At 44.7% G+C, this 22930-nt stretch overlaps 1 protein-coding gene across 7 annotated transcripts in view; it reads right to left on the reverse strand.

Annotated features, from left to right (window-relative positions):
* Positions 1-961: 961 nt before the first annotated feature.
* srfb (serum response factor b) overlaps positions 962-22930 on the reverse strand; it is a 47896-nt gene continuing 25927 nt past the window's right edge. Inside the window, exons 3-9 of one of the 7 annotated variants that reach the window (XM_072436587.1) lie at positions 19584-19818; positions 13647-13799; positions 12857-12955; positions 12496-12549; positions 11955-12149; positions 11095-11171; positions 962-4143 (exon numbers count right to left, since the gene is read on the reverse strand). In XM_072436587.1, the coding sequence (XP_072292688.1) occupies positions 4048-4143; positions 11095-11171; positions 11955-12149; positions 12496-12549; positions 12857-12955; positions 13647-13799; positions 19584-19818 (909 nt within the window). In that variant the 3' untranslated portion in view covers positions 962-4047. Of the gene's footprint in view, positions 4144-11069; positions 11172-11954; positions 12150-12495; positions 12550-12856; positions 12962-13646; positions 13800-19583; positions 19819-22930 lie in introns of all 7 variants that reach the window. The other 6 variants (XM_072436589.1, XM_072436586.1, XM_072436592.1 and 3 more) reach the window with 6 other exon arrangements.

Consider the following 22930-nt stretch of genomic DNA (forward strand, 5'->3'; position numbering starts at 1 on the left):
TTGGTTGTCGTTTTTGCGATATTCACCTCTTTTTTTAACCACTTTTCCCTCTGGTTTGCATCAGTTCTGTCAATTAGAACTAACCAATTAAATTACATCAAATTTAAGGAAGTCAGCAAAATTCAGTTAATACATCGTATAATAGTAAAAAATATGTGAGTTTTGGAAGCACATTGGAGTTATTTAAATAATCTACACTGCAGAAAATAAGCTCAAATGTATAGTGTGATTTCACAAAGCTCATACTTCATGTCCATTTGAATGATGGTGAATTCAGGAGCTCACTCTTGTCATTGTGAATAATCCTTCAATTGTGAAATGTGAAAACGTGACATTCCCAATCGTGACCATCTGTAGCACAGCGGGGTCAATAAAGACGCGGAAACTAAATCTTTATCGTTCAGAATCTTTTTCCCTTTACTTATTACCTATTATGGTGAATGACAAGTAACAAACTCAACACTCCGGCTTTTGTGCGTCAGAGTCTGAAAAACGACCAATATTTTCAGAAACTTTGAATTCTATAATAATGTGAGTTCAGAAAAAAATCTTGCATTTAAATACATCAATTTGAAACATCAGTTTACAATTTATATGTAAAGATTGCCAAAATTGCACATATTTGGGACATTTAAAGTGACTAAAATGAAGTTAAGATATATTTTGAATTCAGCTAAACATGATAAAGGATTGGAAGGAAAGAACAATTAATTAATGCACAAACTGAGCGAGGCAAGAAACGAGAACTTTCAAATAGACTTAAAACACTCAAAACTGCAAAATGTATTACTCAAGTAGAAGTAAAAGTGAATAATGGTTTCTGAAAGTGTGTCCACATATAATTAAGTAAACCTGGGCCACTTACGGTCGATGGAAACGTCTCAAGTCTTTTGTAAATGTGTTTTGTTTTGTAAAAGACAAATTACCCGTTCATTTACTCAGAAAAACTCACAGCAGGATGTCGTGCACAAAGGCATTGGGTATCATTTATTTCACTTCAGCCGACTCCATATTTTACTGCCGTTTTACAAATACTGTATAATTTAACATTCAGCGCCCAATTAAAAAAATATGTGATCGTTTATAACACTTTAATACATTTTAGCTTGTGTTTTTTTATTACAAAACATCTGTACAAGAAACAAATACAGCAAAAATAACAATTTGACTTTTGAAAATGAAAACCACAACATGAATTCCCCTTTTTTTACTTGAATTAAACTCATGTCCAAAAGTAAACAGCCAGTAGATATTTATAGCTAGTTATAAATCGAAGGATCTGGACGATTTTGTACATTTGGAATCGCAGTGGTTTGTAAATGATGTAAAATATAGGCACTACGGTGCAGTAAAAGGCGATGTCTAGGATCAAACTTCATTCTGAGATACAAACATCGAGAGCCGTCCTTTCTCATCGAAAATCTACATTTCAAATTACACTTACAAAAATATGTAATATTTCTTTACTGCTCTTTATGACCAACTCCTATGACATTAACAATGTGCGTGATTATGATTTAGTCCGTCCAATTTGAACCGTTCTGCAGCGAGTGGTTTATGTGACTTCACTGGTTCATCCCTGTACTTTTGACTGAGTGCAAAGCAGGTCTAAACCAGGTCTAAAGCGGGTCTAAACCAGGTCTAAACCTGGACTAAACCTGGTCTATACCAGGGCTAAACCTGGACTAAAGCAGGACTAAAAAAACACCACAAAAGGTACAGACACATCTCCAAGAGCTGCAGTTTTTGGAGACGCTTCAACAAACGTCACAATTTGTCAAACTCCTATGAAATAGGGACAAGGGGGAAAAAAAACAGGACTAAAACAATTGATGTACAGTATTGTACATTTTGTATTTTTAGTTTAGTTTATAGCATTTTAGCTTTTAGTGTTGACACGATTTTTGATACGAAGGAATACTCGATGCTTGGTATCACAATAATGACTTCCAGACAATAAACTGACATTTCAACAGATAATACGAGTACTTTCTCTGTGATGTCATCTTATACTTGAACTTGAACTGAAAAAGTTCAAGTTCATCCGGAAACTCTTCACATTTTGTCCATTTAGGGTAATTTTTTTACGATCAATACTTCCACAAATGAGTGTCTAGCTTTGATAATAGTTTTAGAATTGAATTAGGCTCAGATCACAATTCGATATTTATCAACACAACGCTTAGTGTGTCTCGTTTCTCAACTTCGACAAAATTATCACAATAAACCGACCACAAACGCGCTCCGTGAGGTTTGAAACCGTTAAACTGGTTTTATTTTTATAAAACCTGCTGCAACTTGAATATGTCGTTTATGGGTCGGACTTATTCCTCATCGAGTAAATTACTTTCTTCAAGTAGCTAAATCTTGACAATTACACGATATTATAAAAAAGTTAAGTGGTCAGAAGCTCTATTTTCACAACCGTAAGTTTCATTTGAGCTGCCGGTTTGTTTACGACCCAATTACAATTCAAATGTTCTGAAAAACCTGTGCGTTTTTTAACTCGTTCAAAAGCTTTTGCCGCTCACAGGACTAAAATACTAAAATATTCAACGTCTTTTAAGTGGCAAAATCGGAAAAAACAATGTGCATTTGTTGTTGTGCTGTTCGTTTTGTGCGCGTTTTGAGTTTAGGATTGTACGAACTCTTCAGCGGAAACACCAAAGAACAGATTTTTACAACAAAAAATTCAAATAAATGTGTCTTTTTGTCCTCGCTCTGATATAAAGTCGATTTAACCCCGTGTTTTGGGACAGTCCACATTAGAAAATGTTCTGAAAGTGGCTGTGAAATTCGATAACGTGATCACACATACACTGTAAAATAACCCTTTATGCCAGAGGTGTCCAAACTCTGTCCGGGTGGCTCAAACCGTCATTCCTACTGCAGATGTCAAGTATTTCTCCTCTTGCATCGCCTCAAAAACACGACTCAAGAGAGACGTGGCGGGTGAAAAGGACATTATACTACACTAGACATATGTACTTTTACGTTTTCATACATAAACGAGCAATTTTATGCGTAAAAAGGGTCAAAATCGCACATATTTGGGACATGATTTTAAATAATCGACACAGCAGGTTTACATTTCCTGCTTTAGTTTAGTCGACACGTTAGATACAACATTAACTTTACAAGGGCATTTTTGAAGTTTTATTCAGTATTTGAGGACACTACACCTTGTAAAAAAGTACATGATTGTAAAGTTTGGTGCGTGCGACTTTAAGGGCTGATCTTTAAGTCTCTGTGGGAGAAGAATTAATCTAAAAGTAAAGATATGACCTCTTAGGAAGCAGATCAGACCGTTTTGCAGTTTCCAGGTGAACGTTTTTATGTCAAAAGAGCAAAACTGACTGAGAAACATAAAGAAATTAAACGACAAATGGCGTTTCAAGACAAATTGAAGGTAGTGGCTTCGTCAAAACTAAGAAAAAACACACGTGAACGACCCTCAGCATTGACAGTCTGCGATTTAACAAAAAAAATAGTTTCAAAAGTGTGGACACCTCTGCTTTATGCAACACAATTCCTCGTACATACCGGTACATACATTACATACATACAAAAAAAAAAATGGAGCTACGTAAAAAAAAAAACGACAACTACATGCCTCGCACAAACTAAACCAGGCTAAAAATACAAGTTAGAAAAATATGTACATTTTGAAATTTGCCCCATTTACAAACCCTTTTGCGTTTCTGCATGTGCTGGACGGCCCACATTCAAACCCTCGAGTCTCTTTGGCTGCCACATCGTCGCCTCATGTGGTTCGTTTGCTTTTTTTTTCTAAACACCGCTGACAAAAATATCTAGCATAGAAAAGGCCATCCGACGCAAAGGATGTAGTGATATCGTTTCCTATGCAATAAAACTATATATATTTATTTATATATTTACCAAACTGTAGGAGCGCACACGAGCCCGGGACTGTGTGTGAAGAGGAACAAAAAAAAAAAAATCACATTCAAAAACTGTGACGTGAAGCTTCCGGAAGGCATCAATAAATAACGATGTCAGTCCCACGCGGGGGCCGGGGGTCGGGGGTCAGTCGCCCTTGGAGTTCTGCGCGGCCTCGAGGTTGACCACCTGGAGCTCTGTGAGGTTAGTGCTGCTGCCGCCCGCCTGTTGACCAATCACCATCTGCGGGAGACAAACCTGGCTCAGACACCGAGACGAGAGACGAGGGACGAGAGGCCACGCTCCGGACTGTGGACGCCGAGGGACGCGACGGATCAGACGCGACGCTCTAGAGTTCCACGGGAGGGACGCGACGGAACAGACGCGACGCTCTAGAGGTCCACGAGAGGGACGCGACGGATCAGACGCGACGCTCTAGAGTTCCACGAGAGGGACGCGACGGAACAGACGCGACGCTCTAGAGTTCCACGAGAGGGACGCGACGGATCAGACGCGACGCTCTAGAGTTCCACGGGAGGGACGCGACGGATCAGACGCGACGCTCTAGAGTTCCACGGGAGGGACGCGACGGAACAGACGCGACGCTCTAGAGGTCCACGAGAGGGACGCGACGGATCAGACGCGACGCTCTAGAGTTCCACGAGAGGGACGCGACGGATCAGACGCGACGCTCTAGAGTTCCACGAGAGGGACGCGACGGAACAGACGCGACGCTCTAGAGTTCCACGAGAGGGACGCGACGGATCAGACGCGACGCTCTAGAGGTCCACGAGAGGGACGCGACGGATCAGACGCGACGCTCTAGAGTTCCACGGGAGGGACGCGACGGAACAGACGCGACGCTCTAGAGGTCCACGAGAGGGACGCGACGGAACAGACGCGACGCTCTAGAGGTCCACGAGAGGGACGCGACGGAACAGACGCGACGCTCTAGAGTTCCACGAGAGGGACGCGACGGAACAGACGCGACGCTCTAGAGTTCCACGAGAGGGACGCGACGGAACAGACGCGACGATCTAGAGTTCCACGAGATGGACGCGACGGATCAGACGCGACGCTCTAGAGTTCCACGGGAGGGACGCGACGGAACGGACGCGACGCTCTAGAGGTCCACGAGAGGGACGCGACGAAACAGACGCGACGCTCTAGAGGTCCACGAGAGGGACGCGACGGAACAGACGCGACGCTCTAGAGGTCCACGAGAGGGACGCGACGGAACAGACGCGACGCTCTAGAGGTCCACGAGAGGGACGCGACGGAACAGACGCGACGCTCTAGAGTTCCACGGGAGGGACGCGACGGAACAGACGCGACGCTCTAGAGGTCCACGAGAGGGACGCGACGGAACAGACGCGACGCTCTAGAGTTCCACGAGAGGGACGCGACGGAACAGACGCGACGATCTAGAGTTCCACGAGATGGACGCGACGGATCAGACGCGACGCTCTAGAGTTCCACGAGAGGGACGCGACGGATCAGACGCGACGCTCTAGAGTTCCACGAGAGGGACGCGACGGAACAGACGCGACGCTCTAGAGTTCCACGAGAGGGACGCGACGGATCAGACGCGACGCTCTAGAGGTCCACGAGAGGGACGCGACGGAACAGACGCGACGCTCTAGAGTTCCACGAGAGGGACGCGACGGAACAGACGCGACGCTCTAGAGTTCCACGAGAGGGACGCGACGGAACAGACGCGACGCTCTAGAGTTCCACGAGAGGGACGCGACGGAACAGACGCGACGCTCTAGAGTTCCACGAGAGGGACGCGACGGAACAGACGCGACGCTCTAGAGGTCCACGAGAGGGACGCGACGGAACAGACGCGACGCTCTAGAGTTCCACGAGAGGGACGCGACGGATCAGACGCGACGCTCTAGAGGTCCACGAGAGAGACGCGACGAAACAGACGCGACGCTCTAGAGGTCCACAAGAGGGACGCGACGGAACAGACGCGACGCTCTAGAGTTCCACGGGAGGGACGCGACGGAACAGACGCGACGCTCTAGAGGTCCACGAGAGGGACGCGACGGAACAGACGCGACGCTCTAGAGTTCCACGAGAGGGACGCGACGGAACAGACGCGACGCTCTAGAGGTCCACGAGATGGACGCGACGGAACAGACGCGACGCTCTAGAGTTCCACGAGAGGGACGCGACGGATCAGACGCGACGCTCTAGAGTTCCACGAGAGGGACGCGACGGATCAGACGCGACGCTCTAGAGTTCCACGAGAGGGACGCGACGGAACAGACGCGACGCTCTAGAGTTCCACGAGAGGGACGCGACGGATCAGACGCGACGCTCTAGAGGTCCACGAGAGGGACGCGACGGATCAGACGCGACGCTCTAGAGTTCCACGGGAGGGACGCGACGGAACAGACGCGACGCTCTAGAGGTCCACGGGAGGGACGCGACGGAACAGACGCGACGCTCTAGAGGTCCACGAGAGGGACGCGACGGAACAGACGCGACGCTCTAGAGGTCCACGAGAGGGACGCGACGAAACAGACGCGACGCTCTAGAGGTCCACGAGAGGGACGCGACGGATCAGACGCGACGCTCTAGAGTTCCACGAGAGGGACGCGACGGAACAGACGCGACGCTCTAGAGTTCCACGAGAGGGACGCGACGGATCAGACGCGACGCTCTAGAGTTCCACGGGAGGGACGCGACGGAACAGACGCGACGCTCTAGAGGTCCACGAGAGGGACGCGACGGAACAGACGCGACGCTCTAGAGGTCCACGAGAGGGACGCGACGGAACAGACGCGACGATCTAGAGTTCCACGAGATGGACGCGACGGATCAGACGCGACGCTCTAGAGTTCCACGAGAGGGACGCGACGGATCAGACGCGACGCTCTAGAGTTCTACGAGAGGGACGCGACGGAACAGACGCGACGCTCTAGAGTTCCACGAGAGGGACGCGACGGATCAGACGCGACGCTCTAGAGGTCCACGAGAGGGACGCGACGGAACAGACGCGACGCTCTAGAGGTCCACGAGAGGGACGCGACGGAACAGACGCGACGCTCTAGAGTTCCACGGGAGGGACGCGACGGAACAGACGCGACGCTCTAGAGGTCCACGAGAGGGACGCGACGGATCAGACGCGACGCTCTAGAGTTCCACGAGAGGGACGCGACGGAACAGACGCGACGCTCTAGAGTTCCACGAGAGGGACGCGACGGATCAGACGCGACGCTCTAGAGGTCCACGGGAGGGACGCGACGGATCAGACGCGACGCTCTAGAGTTCCACGGGAGGGACGCGACGGAACAGACGCGACGCTCTAGAGGTCCACGAGAGGGACGCGACGGATCAGACGCGACGCTCTAGAGTTCCACGAGAGGGACGCGACGGATCAGACGCGACGCTCTAGAGTTCCACGAGAGGGACGCGACGGAACAGACGCGACGCTCTAGAGTTCCACGAGAGGGACGCGACGGATCAGACGCGACGCTCTAGAGGTCCACGAGAGGGACGCGACGGATCAGACGCGACGCTCTAGAGGTCCACGAGAGGGACGCGACGGATCAGACGCGACGCTCTAGAGTTCCACGGGAGGGACGCGACGGAACAGACGCGACGCTCTAGAGGTCCACGAGAGGGACGCGACGGAACAGACGCGACGCTCTAGAGGTCCACGAGAGGGACGCGACGGAACAGACGCGACGCTCTAGAGTTCCACGGGAGGGACGCGACGGAACAGACGCGACGCTCTAGAGTTCCACGAGAGGGACGCGACGGAACAGACGCGACGATCTAGAGTTCCACGAGATGGACGCGACGGAACAGACGCGACGCTCTAGAGTTCCACGAGAGGGACGCGACGGAACAGACGCGACGCTCTAGAGTTCCACGAGAGGGACGCGACGGATCAGACGCGACGCTCTAGAGTTCCACGAGAGGGACGCGACGGAACAGACGCGACGCTCTAGAGTTCCACGAGAGGGACGCGACGGATCAGACGCGACGCTCTAGAGGTCCACGAGAGGGACGCGACGGATCAGACGCGACGCTCTAGAGTTCCACGGGAGGGACGCGACGGAACAGACGCGACGCTCTAGAGGTCCACGGGAGGGACGCGACGGAACAGACGCGACGCTCTAGAGGTCCACGGGAGGGACGCGACGGAACAGACGCGACGCTCTAGAGGTCCACGAGAGGGACGCGACGAAACAGACGCGACGCTCTAGAGGTCCACGAGAGGGACGCGACGGATCAGACGCGACGCTCTAGAGTTCCACGAGAGGGACGCGACGGAACAGACGCGACGCTCTAGAGTTCCACGAGAGGGACGCGACGGATCAGACGCGACGCTCTAGAGGTCCACGAGAGGGACGCGACGGATCAGACGCGACGCTCTAGAGTTCCACGGGAGGGACGCGACGGAACAGACGCGACGCTCTAGAGGTCCACGAGAGGGACGCGACGGAACAGACGCGACGCTCTAGAGGTCCACGAGAGGGACGCGACGGAACAGACGCGACGATCTAGAGTTCCACGAGATGGACGCGACGGATCAGACGCGACGCTCTAGAGTTCCACGAGAGGGACGCGACGGATCAGACGCGACGCTCTAGAGTTCTACGAGAGGGACGCGACGGAACAGACGCGACGCTCTAGAGTTCCACGAGAGGGACGCGACGGATCAGACGCGACGCTCTAGAGGTCCACGAGAGGGACGCGACGGAACAGACGCGACGCTCTAGAGGTCCACGAGAGGGACGCGACGGAACAGACGCGACGCTCTAGAGTTCCACGGGAGGGACGCGACGGAACAGACGCGACGCTCTAGAGGTCCACGAGAGGGACGCGACGGAACAGACGCGACGCTCTAGAGTTCCACGAGAGGGACGCGACGGAACAGACGCGACGCTCTAGAGTTCCACGAGAGGGACGCGACGGAACAGACGCGACGATCTAGAGTTCCACGAGATGGACGCGACGGATCAGACGCGACGCTCTAGAGTTCCACGAGAGGGACGCGACGGATCAGACGCGACGCTCTAGAGTTCCACGAGAGGGACGCGACGGAACAGACGCGACGCTCTAGAGTTCCACGAGAGGGACGCGACGGATCAGACGCGACGCTCTAGAGGTCCACGAGAGGGACGCGACGGAACAGACGCGACGCTCTAGAGTTCTACGAGAGGGACGCGACGGAACAGACGCGACGCTCTAGAGTTCCACGAGAGGGACGCGACGGAACAGACGCGACGCTCTAGAGTTCCACGAGAGGGACGCGACGAAACAGACGCACCCTGCCAAACTATAAGATATTCTTTTATTGTCCACACATTTCATAATGAATGAATAAACTATGTGAAAAGGCTTATAGTCCAGAAAATACATATATTTTGGTGGCGTTTGTTGCGACCCGGTTGGAGCGGCGAGTGTTTTAATGCTGGAGCGTGACCCGACACAGACTCTCCACACTGCAGCGCTGCACCCACAAAACAACAACGTCAAGAGTCAAACAGAACTAACAAAGCCAATCAAACATCTGCGGCGGACGCACAGGGTTTTCAGATCCACCAAGAGTTCTCCCGATTGTATCACGCTGTAGCTCGATACTAAACCTGACTGAGTTTAGCTCTGCAGGAGAAAAGAAAAGGATGGAAATGTGTTTTTCGTCGTCAGTTTGAGAAAGAAAATGCACTTGTTTGTCAGAGATCGGTCTAAACATTCGTTTTACTTTTGTTGCATCTGTATTTTTATCTCTGTTGGGTTTTTAATGTCCCGTTTCATAAAAATAAAAACTTGAAAATATAAAACATAAATAAAAAGCAGAATTTTGTAAAGATTTGCACAAATATGAAAAAATAAAAAACTATATCATATTCAAATCCTACACACAAACACCCAACTCCATTTACTACAGATCCATGTAACTTCCCTCAGTCGCTTTAGAATTTAAAATGATCTTAATTTATTTTAGTTTCATCTCTGTTGGGCGAGGGTGTTTTTAAAAATCCCGTTTCATAAAAATAACCGACGTAAAAATATAAATAAAACGTTAAATAAAAGGCTACATTTTGGAAAGATTTGCACACACAAAAAAAAAAAAAAAATTATATATATATCCCGTTTCATAAAAATAACAAACATAAATATTAACATTAAATCGTCACAAAGGCGCTGGTCCAGCTGGCAGCCCGGTGCAACGCTCCGCTCTTTTTTCACACTTTTTGTGCTTTATCTTTTGCATTTTGTAAACAATTTTCTACTTTAGTTGTACGATCGGGACACGCGCTGGAATCGCTTTAATTCAACTTGTTTCGACTTTGTTCGGCTGAATTATTGAGTGTTTTTCGTCGTGTTGTGCGCTAGCTCCGAGCCCCCCCGGCCACCGCCGCCGTAGTGCGCGCTTATACAAAGGAGGAACCCATGAAACAGGAGGAAACCATCGTCTTACCCGGAGAGCGTCATAAGAGATCTTCTATTAAGAGTTCTATTATAAGTTATCTGTCCTTTTCCTCTGTATCTACCTGCGTTGTATCAATGACATTTCCCCATGTGTGGACAATAAAGGATTATCTTATATATATATATATATATATATATATATATATATATATATATACACACAATTACATATTACTACAGATCTGTATAATTACGGTATAAAAAAATCGGTTTTGAATTTAAAATGTATTTATTTTAGTTCCCATTTTCATCTCTCTTGTTTGTGTGTGTGTTTTTTTTTAAATATCCTGTTTCATAAAAAAAACTAAAAAATATTAACATTAAATAAAAGGCTGAATTTTGGAAACATTTGCACACACACAAAAAATATATATATAATTAAATATTACTACAGATCTGTATAGTTTCTCTCAATCGTTTTAGATGGTAAAATGATCTTAATTCGCTTTAGTTTCCAGCTACACTATAACACAAATAAAAGAAAGAACGTGGGTCTGAAAACTCTGTGACTCCGTGGTTCAGACTAACACAGTTCTTAAACAACAGCACAGTATTTTCAGTGGGATTATTTGGAGTGTGCCGTTTCATGCACGTGTCTGATCCTCTGGTGTGAAGCCATCCAAACCCATTCAGACCAAAGTGCTGTTTTAGTCTTTAGTCTAGACTTTAGTGCGGGGCATGCTGCGGTGCAAAGGGGAATTTGAGAGTTTCACTTGTGAAATGCAGATCTTGCCGTACTGGGTGAAGCTGCACCGCCGACACCGGGATCTGGACTGTGCCCGGGGGGGCCGTGAGGAACACCTGAGGGACACCGCCTGTGGAGAGAGAGGGGGCGGGGCGTGAGGGTCAGAGGAACACTCCAGCGTCACCGGGGGAAACGTGCTGCAGCGCTCAGACCATTCAGGTGTCGACTGTTGTGATGCTCATTAACCAAAGCCATTTCTTAGTTTGTGTAATGACTTGTATGTGTATTTTTTTGTAGCACACATAAAAAAAAACATTGTTAAAGTTGTTTTTTTGTCCCGTTTAAAAAGGTGGTGGAGTAGAAAGCGCAGATGCCAGCTCACAAATGTGGTCAAAGTAGAACGTAGCTACTACAAAACTTGATTGAAGTAAAGCACAAATACCTGCAAATGTTACTTAAGTATAGTATGTTCTACCACTGAAGTTACGGTTGGACGTTAATTACATTTTGATCAAGACTCAATCGTTTCAAATCAGTCAATGATGAGATTAGGTCTAAATCAACAGCCGACAAATGAAATGGCACTGATTAAAAGTCTTGTTTATGTTCAAAGAAATAATACTGAAAGATATTTTTATATTATTTTATTTATAGGAGGGAATTGGAAGAGTTTCTTGCCAGTACTGATATTAGTGCAAGAAACTCTTCCAATTCCCTCCTTCACCCTCTTGTATGTTTGGCACACAATTTGGAATATAAATTAAAGCCCAATTAAAAACTAAAATGCCTTTGTAGAACCTTTCAGAACTCAAATATCCTGCAGTTATGTCAGATTGAGGACAACGGTTTTATGGTTTACCGATTTTTATTTTTTATAGCCGAGTAAAGAGTAAAGAGGCGTCTCCCTGGTTACCTGTGTCCTGCGCCTGTTGGTGCGACACCTGCATGGCCTGCGTGCCCTGGGAGAAGGCGTTGAGCACGGCCAGGCTCCCGTCCAGCGCCGGCGAGGAGGCGTACATGACCGTGTGCGGGCTCGGGTACATCATGTGACCCGCCACGGTGGTCGGGACCGACGACGTGACGATGGTTGCCGGGAGACTCACTGTGGCTGACGAGAAAGACAAGAGGTGTGAAGGGGCCAGTACACACTGCAGCCACCAGGGGGAGCTTTGGACTAGACTGCAGGTGAAAGATAAGGCCACAATAAAAGAACAAAAACTGCTTTCTAGGAACTCAAGTGGCTGCATTTAAAAAGGAACATAACGCTCTGTAAAAAAACATGAATAAATAATATACATTGTGTGAAAAATGTATTTACAAGAACTTGTGGATGCACTGGTAAAGAGTCTATACCATAGCGACGGGCAATGTTGTGTTTCCATCAGATACTTATACTATAGTGTCACAAAACGGATACAAATGCATTAAAATTTCTCTACTGTAAACAATTTTACCTTGGCGTTTAGCGAAATCATCATTATTTTCACACCACTCCAGCTTGAACTGATCTAAAAAAGTAAAATAAAAAAACACTTGTGACTTTGTCTGCCTCTGTAACCGGTTTACTTTGCTTTATCCAGCCTAAAAACATTAACATTTATCCTTCAGTGTATATTTTTATAGTTCATCTGATACTTGTAATAACCCAACAACGAAAAAGATGAAACGTTGAGTGAAGAGTAACGTTTATGCATTTTTTAAAATCGCTTTACGTTCCCGTTTAAATAGAGTTACTTGAGTTTAGGAAGCAGCGTTTGTTGTCGTGCGGCTCAAAGTGTCCTCGGGTCTGCACTTGGGGCTCCTTCTCATACGTACATGTGGAGTTGGAGGAGGAGTGGGAGATTTCGGGGCTGCTGTCGCTGTTGCCCTGAGCGTTGGGGTGGACCTGGATGGCCTGGAGCTGCTGTGAGACTCCTGCGCCTGGACACAAGGGGGCGACGGTCGGGACACAATGAGGCCACGGGCAGAAAGTCACAAGCAAAAAAAGGACGAGGAAGGGTGAAGTGTGAGCGGGGTGAGGTTAGTCGTAGAAGGAGTGTTTTGTGTCAATTATTAGTCATTATCGATTTGTTTTACCACAGCTCTGGGAAAAAAAAGGCCACGGAAAATTCAATCCAACCCGTTTCAGTCTCACAAACGGAGACTAAACCTGCGATCAAATTTGGGCTAAAGAAGAGAATAAACGAGCACAAAAGTATATAACGCTGTGCACTTTAGCAATTATTAATCAACTCCAGATCCAAGGATTTTCTACTCGTCAAAGATCGACTTTATGCTTTTTAAATCGTGAGGTCGACGGCCAATCATATATCTGGAAAAGAGCAGACAATTTGGTGCGTGTCTTTCCCCAGTCTCATCCCGGTTTCGCGCTGAACTGAGCAAAAAAAAAAAAAAAAAACCTTTAAAAAATGAAAATAAAAGCATTTGGTTTGGAGCATTTTCTTATCGGATTAAAAATAAGTGCATCATCGTCCTTTACGTTAACGTGCAGATGAACACTTTTGCCCTCGTTTCCCCCCAGAGCTGTGCAGCGTCGGCAGAGTGGTTAGCCTGTAGCCTGTAGCGGTGACAGCCGTGGTTAGCGTGAGCGAGCAGCGTGTTTCACCTGTGAGGGAGACAGCGGTGGGGAAGCGGAAGACTGCCTGCTGCCCCTGCGCTGATGCTGGGGCGACCCCGTGCTGCCCCTGAAGCGCCAGCGAGTGAGACTGCAACTGGCTCAGGGGGATGGTGGGGGTGCCGGGGGGGAGAGGGGTGCCCGCTGTGGACAGGGCACGCAGCCAAGAGAGAGAGACAGAGAGAGAGAGAGACAGAGAGAGAGAGAGAGAGAGAGAGAGGGTGTTGAGCGGAGTGGAAATAATCATCTGGAGCTTTGATTTGAGAAGTGAGGTATTCCATAAAGCAGGACACTGAAACAGCCAAGTGTAACCCGTTTAATCCTGAAAATCACCGTCCGAACTGAATCGCTGTGGAAACTAAGTGTAGGAAGTGTGTAAGGCAGTGTTTCCCAGCCAGGGGTACACGAGCACTCACTGGGGGGACTTGGAATGAGGTCAGATGTTAATCGTTAAATTTCACCTTTTTTAACGATAAATTTTGATTTTCTGGACTATAAGTCACACCTTTTTTCATAGTTCTGGCCAGGGTGCAACTTATACTTATACTTATTATTTGTTATTTTCACACTTGCAACCACATTTCATACTCCAGTGCAACTTATGTTTTTTTCTTCTCCATTTTGCATTTTTGGGCTGGTGCGACTTATACTTCGGGAAATACGGTAAAAGGCCAATCGAGACTGGTCACATTCTTAGTCGTACTTTGATCATTGTAATCGTTTTCTGGACTGTACAAACTCAGAAACTCATGCCAAAAGAGAATGTGGAATTATTAAATCCAAATGTAAAAAAAAAAGCTTTTTCTGATATTCATCAATAATGCATTTTAGTCGTGAATATTTTCTATCTCGAAGCCTTCAGTCTCCATATTTCCAGCATTATTTTGTTGATAATGTATTTAAAAAGCGCTCAATGTAGTGTAGAAATAATAGTTTGACTGGTCCACTACTGAAATAGTCGTTACAGCTCGACTTTGTAACACATTTTTCATCTTTTAGGAGCACCTACTGACTAATCCGAGCGATGCTTTAAGCAAAAAGCAAGCTGTAAACGTTTCACAGCCGTGTTAATGTTAAACTGCTGCTACTTGGATGGAATACCTCCACTGTCAGAATTCAAGCCGCATATATAGTTATATATAGATCGCACAGAATTCTCAAAGCAATATTAGACTTAAAAACATGAAGTGAATCATACAAACAGAAGACAAAAACATGAACATTACCAAACCACAAGATGAAACAAAACGTAAAGTACTGATCTTCCACGAGCAAAGTGTCGGGCTGTGTTACCTCAGACTTCTGAAATATCTAAATATAAGGACTTTAAGCCTGTTGTGGTGGAGACAGTGACGTGTTTGGTGCAGATGAAGCGTCTGTTGCTTCATGAATGTATATTGGGCATAATGTCAGACTGAGTCACCGCGTTCACGGATAAATAAGAAAAATATTGGACTGAAATGAAGATTCTCATCTCTTTTATCACCGCGTGACTTAAACTATGCTGGTTTTATTGTTTTGAGTCAATAACAAATCCAAACTGATGTATCATTTATTCATGTATTCGCTCTCTACATCCATCATCTCTCTGCTTATTGGTTGATGCACAAGAGCATGGCTCAAAATAGACAGACACTCCTCTTTTTGTAGTGTCGTTGTGTCGTTGGGCAAGGCATTTCAACTCTTTGCTTATGTGCTGAGGGATTGGATTGCTGTGGACGTTTGGTGGAGAGATTGTAAGTGCAATCAAATACAAGAAATATTAAGATTTAAGATTACTTTTAAGAGGAACTACGGTGAAAATACTGGCAATACAATTATGTTTTGTGTATTTTTCTAATGTTCATAAATATTGGACTGAGGTCAACAATGTGCTTTAGCGTTCCACCTGACTTCAGCACTATACATCTGGGCCTCAACACTCCTGCCATGGACACATGCGTGGATACTTTAAAGGGAAAAGTCCATCAGGTAAAACCACATGACACAAACTGCACCGACAATCAAGGACTGGACAGAGATTATTAGTGATAATTGACAATCAAAAGTATGGGTGTGGTGGCTCGGTGGTCGAGTGGAAAGCACACAGGCCACAGCAGCGCAAATTGACAATCTGCTGCATGTCCTTCCTCATTCTCATCCCCATTTCACCCTGCACTGTCCCGTCCAATTAAGCCGACCAGCCAAAAAATCCTTAAAAACAATAAATGATGATGTGATCTCTTCTTATTTGCATAAACATTGATGTCGACATGGTTTATGTTGTACTTTGGGGATTTGTTCTCAAGACAACCATCCAATCAGATCGCAGAATAAGCCTCGCATGACACGCGCACCAGGAGCGGCCTGAGCTCCTAATTAGCCCCTCCCATTGATAACTTCCTGTAAAGGGCTGGCGACAACGCGAGAGCAAATGGGGCTCAGGAAGACGGGTTTGTCGCTCTTGCTGTGAGTGCACTACGAGTCTCTCATTTGGGTTGCCGGTTCCTACACCTAAATCCAATCAAAAACCTAAACCCAATCATGAATCAGAGCTCGTGCAGCCTCTGAAACACTCGGATGTGCCTCTTCTGCAGGTGAAAGCTCTGGCAACTCAGGATCAGTTTTGATTGTAGTTCCTTTTAGTATAATTTCTTCATTATGCATTATTTTCAAAATGTGTAATGAAGAGTTATAGGTTGAAGAGTGTCCCGCCTCTTAAATTGACATATCTGGACCAAAAGTACCACTTGCTAGTATGAGCTCCACAGAACTGTCAGCTAAAGCTTTATTTCTAGACTGGAATGGAGAATACAGAGTGGCATTTAAGCAAAAAAAAAGTGGAACGTGAACGTCAACCGGACTTGTATTCACAATCATCATTTCATTTATAACAGGAGGGAAACAAGTTACAGGGTTCTGCCTCAGTGCTGCATCCATCTGAAGCTCCGCCCCCGCACTTGGTCACATGTCTGCAGACAGTTGTCGTGGTCAACGGACAGGCCCTTTCAAGCTGTCGACTGCTCAGGCTTTAGTCACTCAGGGAGTGTGGGGTGTTGTTCCACCTGGCAACGCTGATATGTGGCAGACAGGTGGTGCAGAGGAGAGCCACAGTCACGGAGAGGAGTAGGAAGTGTCCCTGAGCTGCCATTCACACGCACAATAGCACACGAACACACACACGAGCGCGCACACACACACACGAGCACACGAACACACACACAAGCACACACACACGAGCACACGAACACAGACACCAGCACACACACACCAGGCTTCATGCTACAGGACAACTGGTGGCTATGGGGTTGAATGATGAATCTAAATCTATTGAAATCATAATTTGGTCACAGTTTTTGTAGTTCACTCCAAAATCATGTGCAGAAAACTAAATAGTTATTCATGATGTTGCTAAATATGTCTAGACTTTTATAAAGCTGTTGAGATGTTTATTTCAGTGCTCTCAAATGTTAAAAATGTGTATAGACTTTTAAAATGTGAGAAAATGCAATACACTCTTTGCCAAACCATGTCCAGTCCTATTTCTACATCTCACTTTTACCGTCACTGCCAATTAATCACGGATGAATGTGAACACAGAAGCGTCTGCAGTGTCCGTCATGGTTTATTTAATCAACTGGTTTACTTTGGCACAGCAAATATGACTCTTCCAGGTATGTTACTACCACTATGAGCGTGTAATGGGCACATCTGAGGGAAAATATTTCAGTTGGCGACAATAGAGTTGCATCAGTCTTATTTTGCATGCACAAGCAAATATTCAGTAGTTTCAGCACCGCCCTCTGGTGGTCAGCAGTGATGAATAGAACCATTTGTAACTTCTGTTATTCAACATGTTAAAGTTTTGGTTGTAAGCCGTTATATGTATTATTGTATTATCTTAAAGGATTATGGACTGAAACACAAAATAATGAAGGGCAGAGCAGAAATATTATCAAAAGATAGGATTCGTATTGGCATGGGCAGGGCTTTGGGATCAATTTGTTTTGACCAGTAGCTTGTGATTGACAGGTTGCCCACCGCTGGACTACAGGTGTGAAAATGTAAATCTCAATAAAGTTAGAATAGAGAAAAAAAGTTTGGATCCAGAAGCTTTGCAGTCAAACAACTGAATTACATTTTTATATTATGAATGTTTATGCTGAATATGTTTTGTATAGAAAACAAGATAAAACATACATTTTAGTGCAATAATTTAAATATTTTTATGGCTTTGAATGAACAGTAAAGCTATAATTTGCAAAAAACATCTATGCAAATTATGCAACAACTCTTGGGATGAAATAAATATAGATTATAGATACTTTTTTTTTTTCAAGACACTTGCTCAATCGTACAAATAATCTGTGTTGGATAATAACAAGCCAAGCCATTTAAGACAGCTCTACATGAAGACAAGCTCGTAACATAAACCCCCAAAAGTCCCCTGTGCAGCAGAGCATTTCTCTAAAGCTCCCCTTAACACACGGGTCATGTCTGGTTCAGGCCCAGTGTCTCTCTCCTTGAAGAACAACTCCATTATCATTTCAGTCCGAGTCGCTGAATATTCATGACTAATTACTCCCTGTATTGGTCTGGCCTCTCTGCCCCGGGCCCCATTGTGTCCCTCTCACCTAATTATTTCTACCTCTAAATGACAAGCAAAGCCAGCGTTGCCAATAGACTTCCTGGTTACACACAAGACGAGCTAGAGGAGCCGTTGTGTCATGTAAATAGTTCGCAGAAAGAAGAGCAGGGGCTGTATGATGGTGAACACATGGTCACGACGCACTGCCATTCAAATTCTAATTAGTTAATAACCAATAAAGTGGCATTAACAAAGCTCTGAGTGGAGTGAGCGATTGGAAAGAAGGAAATGAGAAATAACTCTCCTGAAAGATAAAGTATAAAGTTTGCTTTTCATTGACAAAGCAGTCTTTTCATTTTTAAATTTAGATGAAGCAAAATTGATATTTTTGGTACATTTTCTAAAGATTGATCATCCATAGCCTTTTACAAACAACACACAGGAGTGATCACTGGGAGCTGTACAGGGCTCTTCTCTTCTCTGTTCTGTTCTTTTCATTACATATAGTACATTATAGTAAAGTCCGCAGTACAGTATTTTGCATTTGTGCACAAGAGGAGTGAGTGTATGTGCCGCAGGGAGCAGGGGAGCGCTGCAGAGGCAATCAACTCAAAGCTAATGCAGAAATAGTTGTTGTTCTTTCGCACACGCTGCGGCATACACGCTGATATTTTCACCACGCGTCCACATTCTTACACACACCTTAACTAAATGATGCAAAAGCACGTGGTTGAGTGCACGGAGCGCTACACACTGCGCTCTCCAGAGGCTGCAGCACACAGAGAAACTCCCCCTCAGTACAACCAGTCGACCGAGCCGCACTTGGCACTGGAAGTATAAACCCCGGTGGGAAAAGTCGGTGTGCAAACAACCACTCGCTGCGCGGCTGAAGTCTGTCGGGGGCGTGCGTGTTTGTAAAGATGATTATTATGTATTTAAGGTGTTGAATAACTCTAGTAACTATCAGTATGTAGTTTTAGTAGTACCATTTAGTATAGTCATGAAAAAAGTGTTGACTTTTCAGACTAGACCTAGAGTAAACAAATCGTTTTAAAGAAAAACCTTTGCACACCTCTGGATTCTTATTAAAATAAACATACTTTGTGCCATCATAGTCCAAACAAAATATATAAAAACTTTGAATGTGAAATTATAAAGTGTCTAGATTTCTACAGCTTTTGAATAACCTGCTATTGTTCAGAATGCTTTAAAAAGAACAGGTTATAAACAGCAGGTTAAGGACAAATACTAATGATGCCTTGTTAAAACAACGCTGCTCCTTTGTGAAACCCGAACAATATCTTTCCCCGGACGAGTGTTTCCATGGCCAGTGCCTGACGCGAGCATGCAGGCGCACGTACCGGGCATAAAGGTGAAGCCTCCGGGCAGCTGCATGACGCTGGCGGACGGACCCGCGGCCTTCAGGACCGTCCCGTTGGCGCTGACGTTGCTGTTGGCGGACACCGGGGCCAGGTAGTTGGTGATGGGGTAACCGCTGCTCACCTGCATCGTGGTGGAGGTGGTCGGGACCGTGGACTGGGTGCTGCTAACTGAGCCGGGCAGATTAGCGACGGTGAACGTGGGCTTCAGGGTGTCCTGCAAGAGACAAGGGGAAACGGGTTCGTAAATGTTGGAATAGAACAGACAGAACCATTACAACCATAACGAGTTTTTCTGAGATGCAGCTTTCTACTCAAGGTTTCACTCAAAATATGTAATTTTTTCATTTTGCATTGTTAAATACTGTGGAAACTATGATGGATTTGAAATAATTATAAACACCAAGGACCTTAGTACAAGCAGCATTCAAACACAATTCATACATTACTAAGAATCTTGACATAAAAAACACAAGGTTAATGAAATTCATCATGACTACTTTTTTAATATACTTGTGTTTGTTCATTTTTAACAGACAAAAAGGCAGTTGTTTTTTATTCAGTTTTTTCCCCCATAAGGTAAAAACAACTGACTTCTTTCTTTAAAAACAAACAAACAAAAGTACTGTAAGACCCTTCTTGAACAGGCATCGTGATAAGGAAAAAGAAACTATGTAACTTGTCCGCCACCCGTTTGTTGCCAAGAAAATGTCCCTGTTTTGCCAGCATGGCCTTTAAACATGAAATCGTGCACCTTATCGTACTTCTAACATGACCACAATGACACACAAAAGACAGGTTTAAGCCCCACAAGCCTCGATATTGTGATGTCTTGATTTAGCCAATGTCACTTTGTAAACCGTGACTAAACAACTGTGAAATCATAAATTCCCCTTTTCACCTTGTCTAATAGATTCCTCTAGATTGAGACCAACTTTATGAAGACAAACTGAATAATAAACTAAAGTTAAGCTGGACATTAACAGCCAGGCACTTTTTCTCTCTTTAGGTTTACATCTTTGGATTACAGATTCAATTTAAGTGATTTAAATTTGCTTCTTAAATTCTCTTATCACAATCAAACCATAAAAAGAATCCCAAAAAACGGAATAATCTTGACACCCATAGCCTCCCACCCGTGTCCCAGACCCTCGTTTTCAGTTCGACCCGTACATTTGTTTTTAACCGACGTGAATTGTGGGGCCAAACTGAACAAAAGCGAAGGACGTTGTGGAGCTGCAGCGAGCGTTGGAGCGGGATGTGTTTGTGAGTGGGCCGAGATGAGAGCAGAGGTGGGCGTCAGGCAGAGCATCTCATACACAACCCACCATTTTACTTACGGACAAAAGAAAGCACAGGATAATAATATTCATGTCTAATGTCCAACCGGAGCGTCAGCCGCAGTAATGAGAGCGCAGATATAACCAGCTTTGTACTTACTGTTACGTGATGGGCTTAATAAATGACTCTTATTGTGCAGAAAATGACATTCTATTGTTTAAAATGGGATGTTTTTAAATGTCACTGTGGTATCGAAAGTGGGGTTGAAACAAATAAAATCAGACCCAGACGCTAATTGATACTAAAACGTTGATCAAAAGGATAAACTCATTTGAAAAAGTGTTAATCGTTCAATTCACATTAATCAGAACTAATATCCTTGGGTGATGATGATTAAATAATTAGCACCGTTGACATGGCAATTAACAATTTCAAACATAATACTCCAACTTTTGAATGGTGAAAATTCCTCAACTGAAACCAGGATTGTGCTGTCACATAATTTTTATTTAGCTTAACGACGGTGGAGATTTTAAGAGTGTAATAAGTGTATTTACCAGTATTGAGTCTAGCAGCTTAATGGGTAGTTCCACGACTCATTGTTTACTTCCCACTGTGTAAAAGTGTTTGACATCATTATTGAGCATTTTCTTTAGCATTATTTTAGTATTGTAACACTGCTAAGCTATAAAACATATATATTCCATCCTCCACAAATGCTCTACATTTATTTACTATATATATATATATATATATATATATATATATATATATATATATATATATATATATATATATATATATATATATATATATATATATATATATATATATATATATATATATATATATATATATATATATATATATATATATAAATAAATCAAATGTAGGCACCGTTTTAACTGAATTTGAGACTGCGAGTTTTGATGAACATAATTCGTTTTGGAGAGTTGTCGTGTTTAAACCCTGAAAACATGTTGAGCACAATAACACAGCTGCAAATATTATAATATAATATATTAGTATTTGATTATTGGTCAAATATGGTCATCAATGTTGTCTTTTCGATGACTTTTTCTAATGTAAATGGAGATTTAACCAAATAAAAAGGATAATATGTGTTCACTGAAGGCTTCCAAATAGGGAATATTTATGAATAAAACATTATCAGAACCAAAACATGCATGTGTTAATAAACCATTTACATAATATTTGTAAGAGCGTTAACAGCTTATTAAACTGTTTTTAATATACATAAATGCTTGTAAATCGCCTAGAAGTGCTTATAAAAAACTACCAGTAATGTTTATTAACACAACAGTTTACTGAGGAACCCCTGGGATCGTTGCCCCTGATCCCTTTCTTTACAGGTGAAATAATGTTGCAGTGAATTCTGTCATTGTTCCCACCTCTTTGTGGTTTGAGGTGCCGTTGACACAGAATGACAGGCATGTCTCTGTCATTTAGGCCCAGGTCAGCTGTGGCTAAAGAAGACGTTTAATACAACCGACTGTGTGGACGAGGAGGGAATGAATAACGGTTTGTAAAGCATGTAAAGAGCAATATAAATACACTGTAAACTTGTACACCGTACTACTAGAAAACAATGCAATAATAATCCCCACACTTACAGTAGCTTTGTGAGAGTGAGCCTGGGCTTTGTTGGTTTTTATATGTGACTGATTAGATAGGTGGGAGGTGGAGGCTTGAGGATAAACTCCAGTGATAAGCAGCTCGACATGCAAACATACAGTAAAAGGAGATAGTTAAGTTTTCAGCTGTGCTCGGTCTCTTCACGCTGTAAAGCCGCCGGTTCTGAGAATTTTTGCACTTCACGCAAAGTTTTTGGCCTCGTGGTTTTGCAGATGGCTGAGCAGGTGTTGTCTTGTTCAAAAAACTCTCTTATAAAAGGTTCAGTGGCAATGCAGCTCAGGACCAGGCGCCCGCTGGTGGTCTTTGATAGTCCAAGGTCCAGCACCGCTTTAGTTAAACACAGACTAGAAAAGGGCAAAAGAGGAGCATTGACAAAAATCCCATGGCCCTTC

Source organism: Eucyclogobius newberryi, unplaced genomic scaffold, assembly GCF_026437365.1.
Source record: "Eucyclogobius newberryi isolate DKJ021-1_F unplaced genomic scaffold, fEucNew1.0.hap1 SCAF_8, whole genome shotgun sequence".
NCBI lineage: Eukaryota > Metazoa > Chordata > Actinopteri > Gobiiformes > Gobiidae > Eucyclogobius > Eucyclogobius newberryi.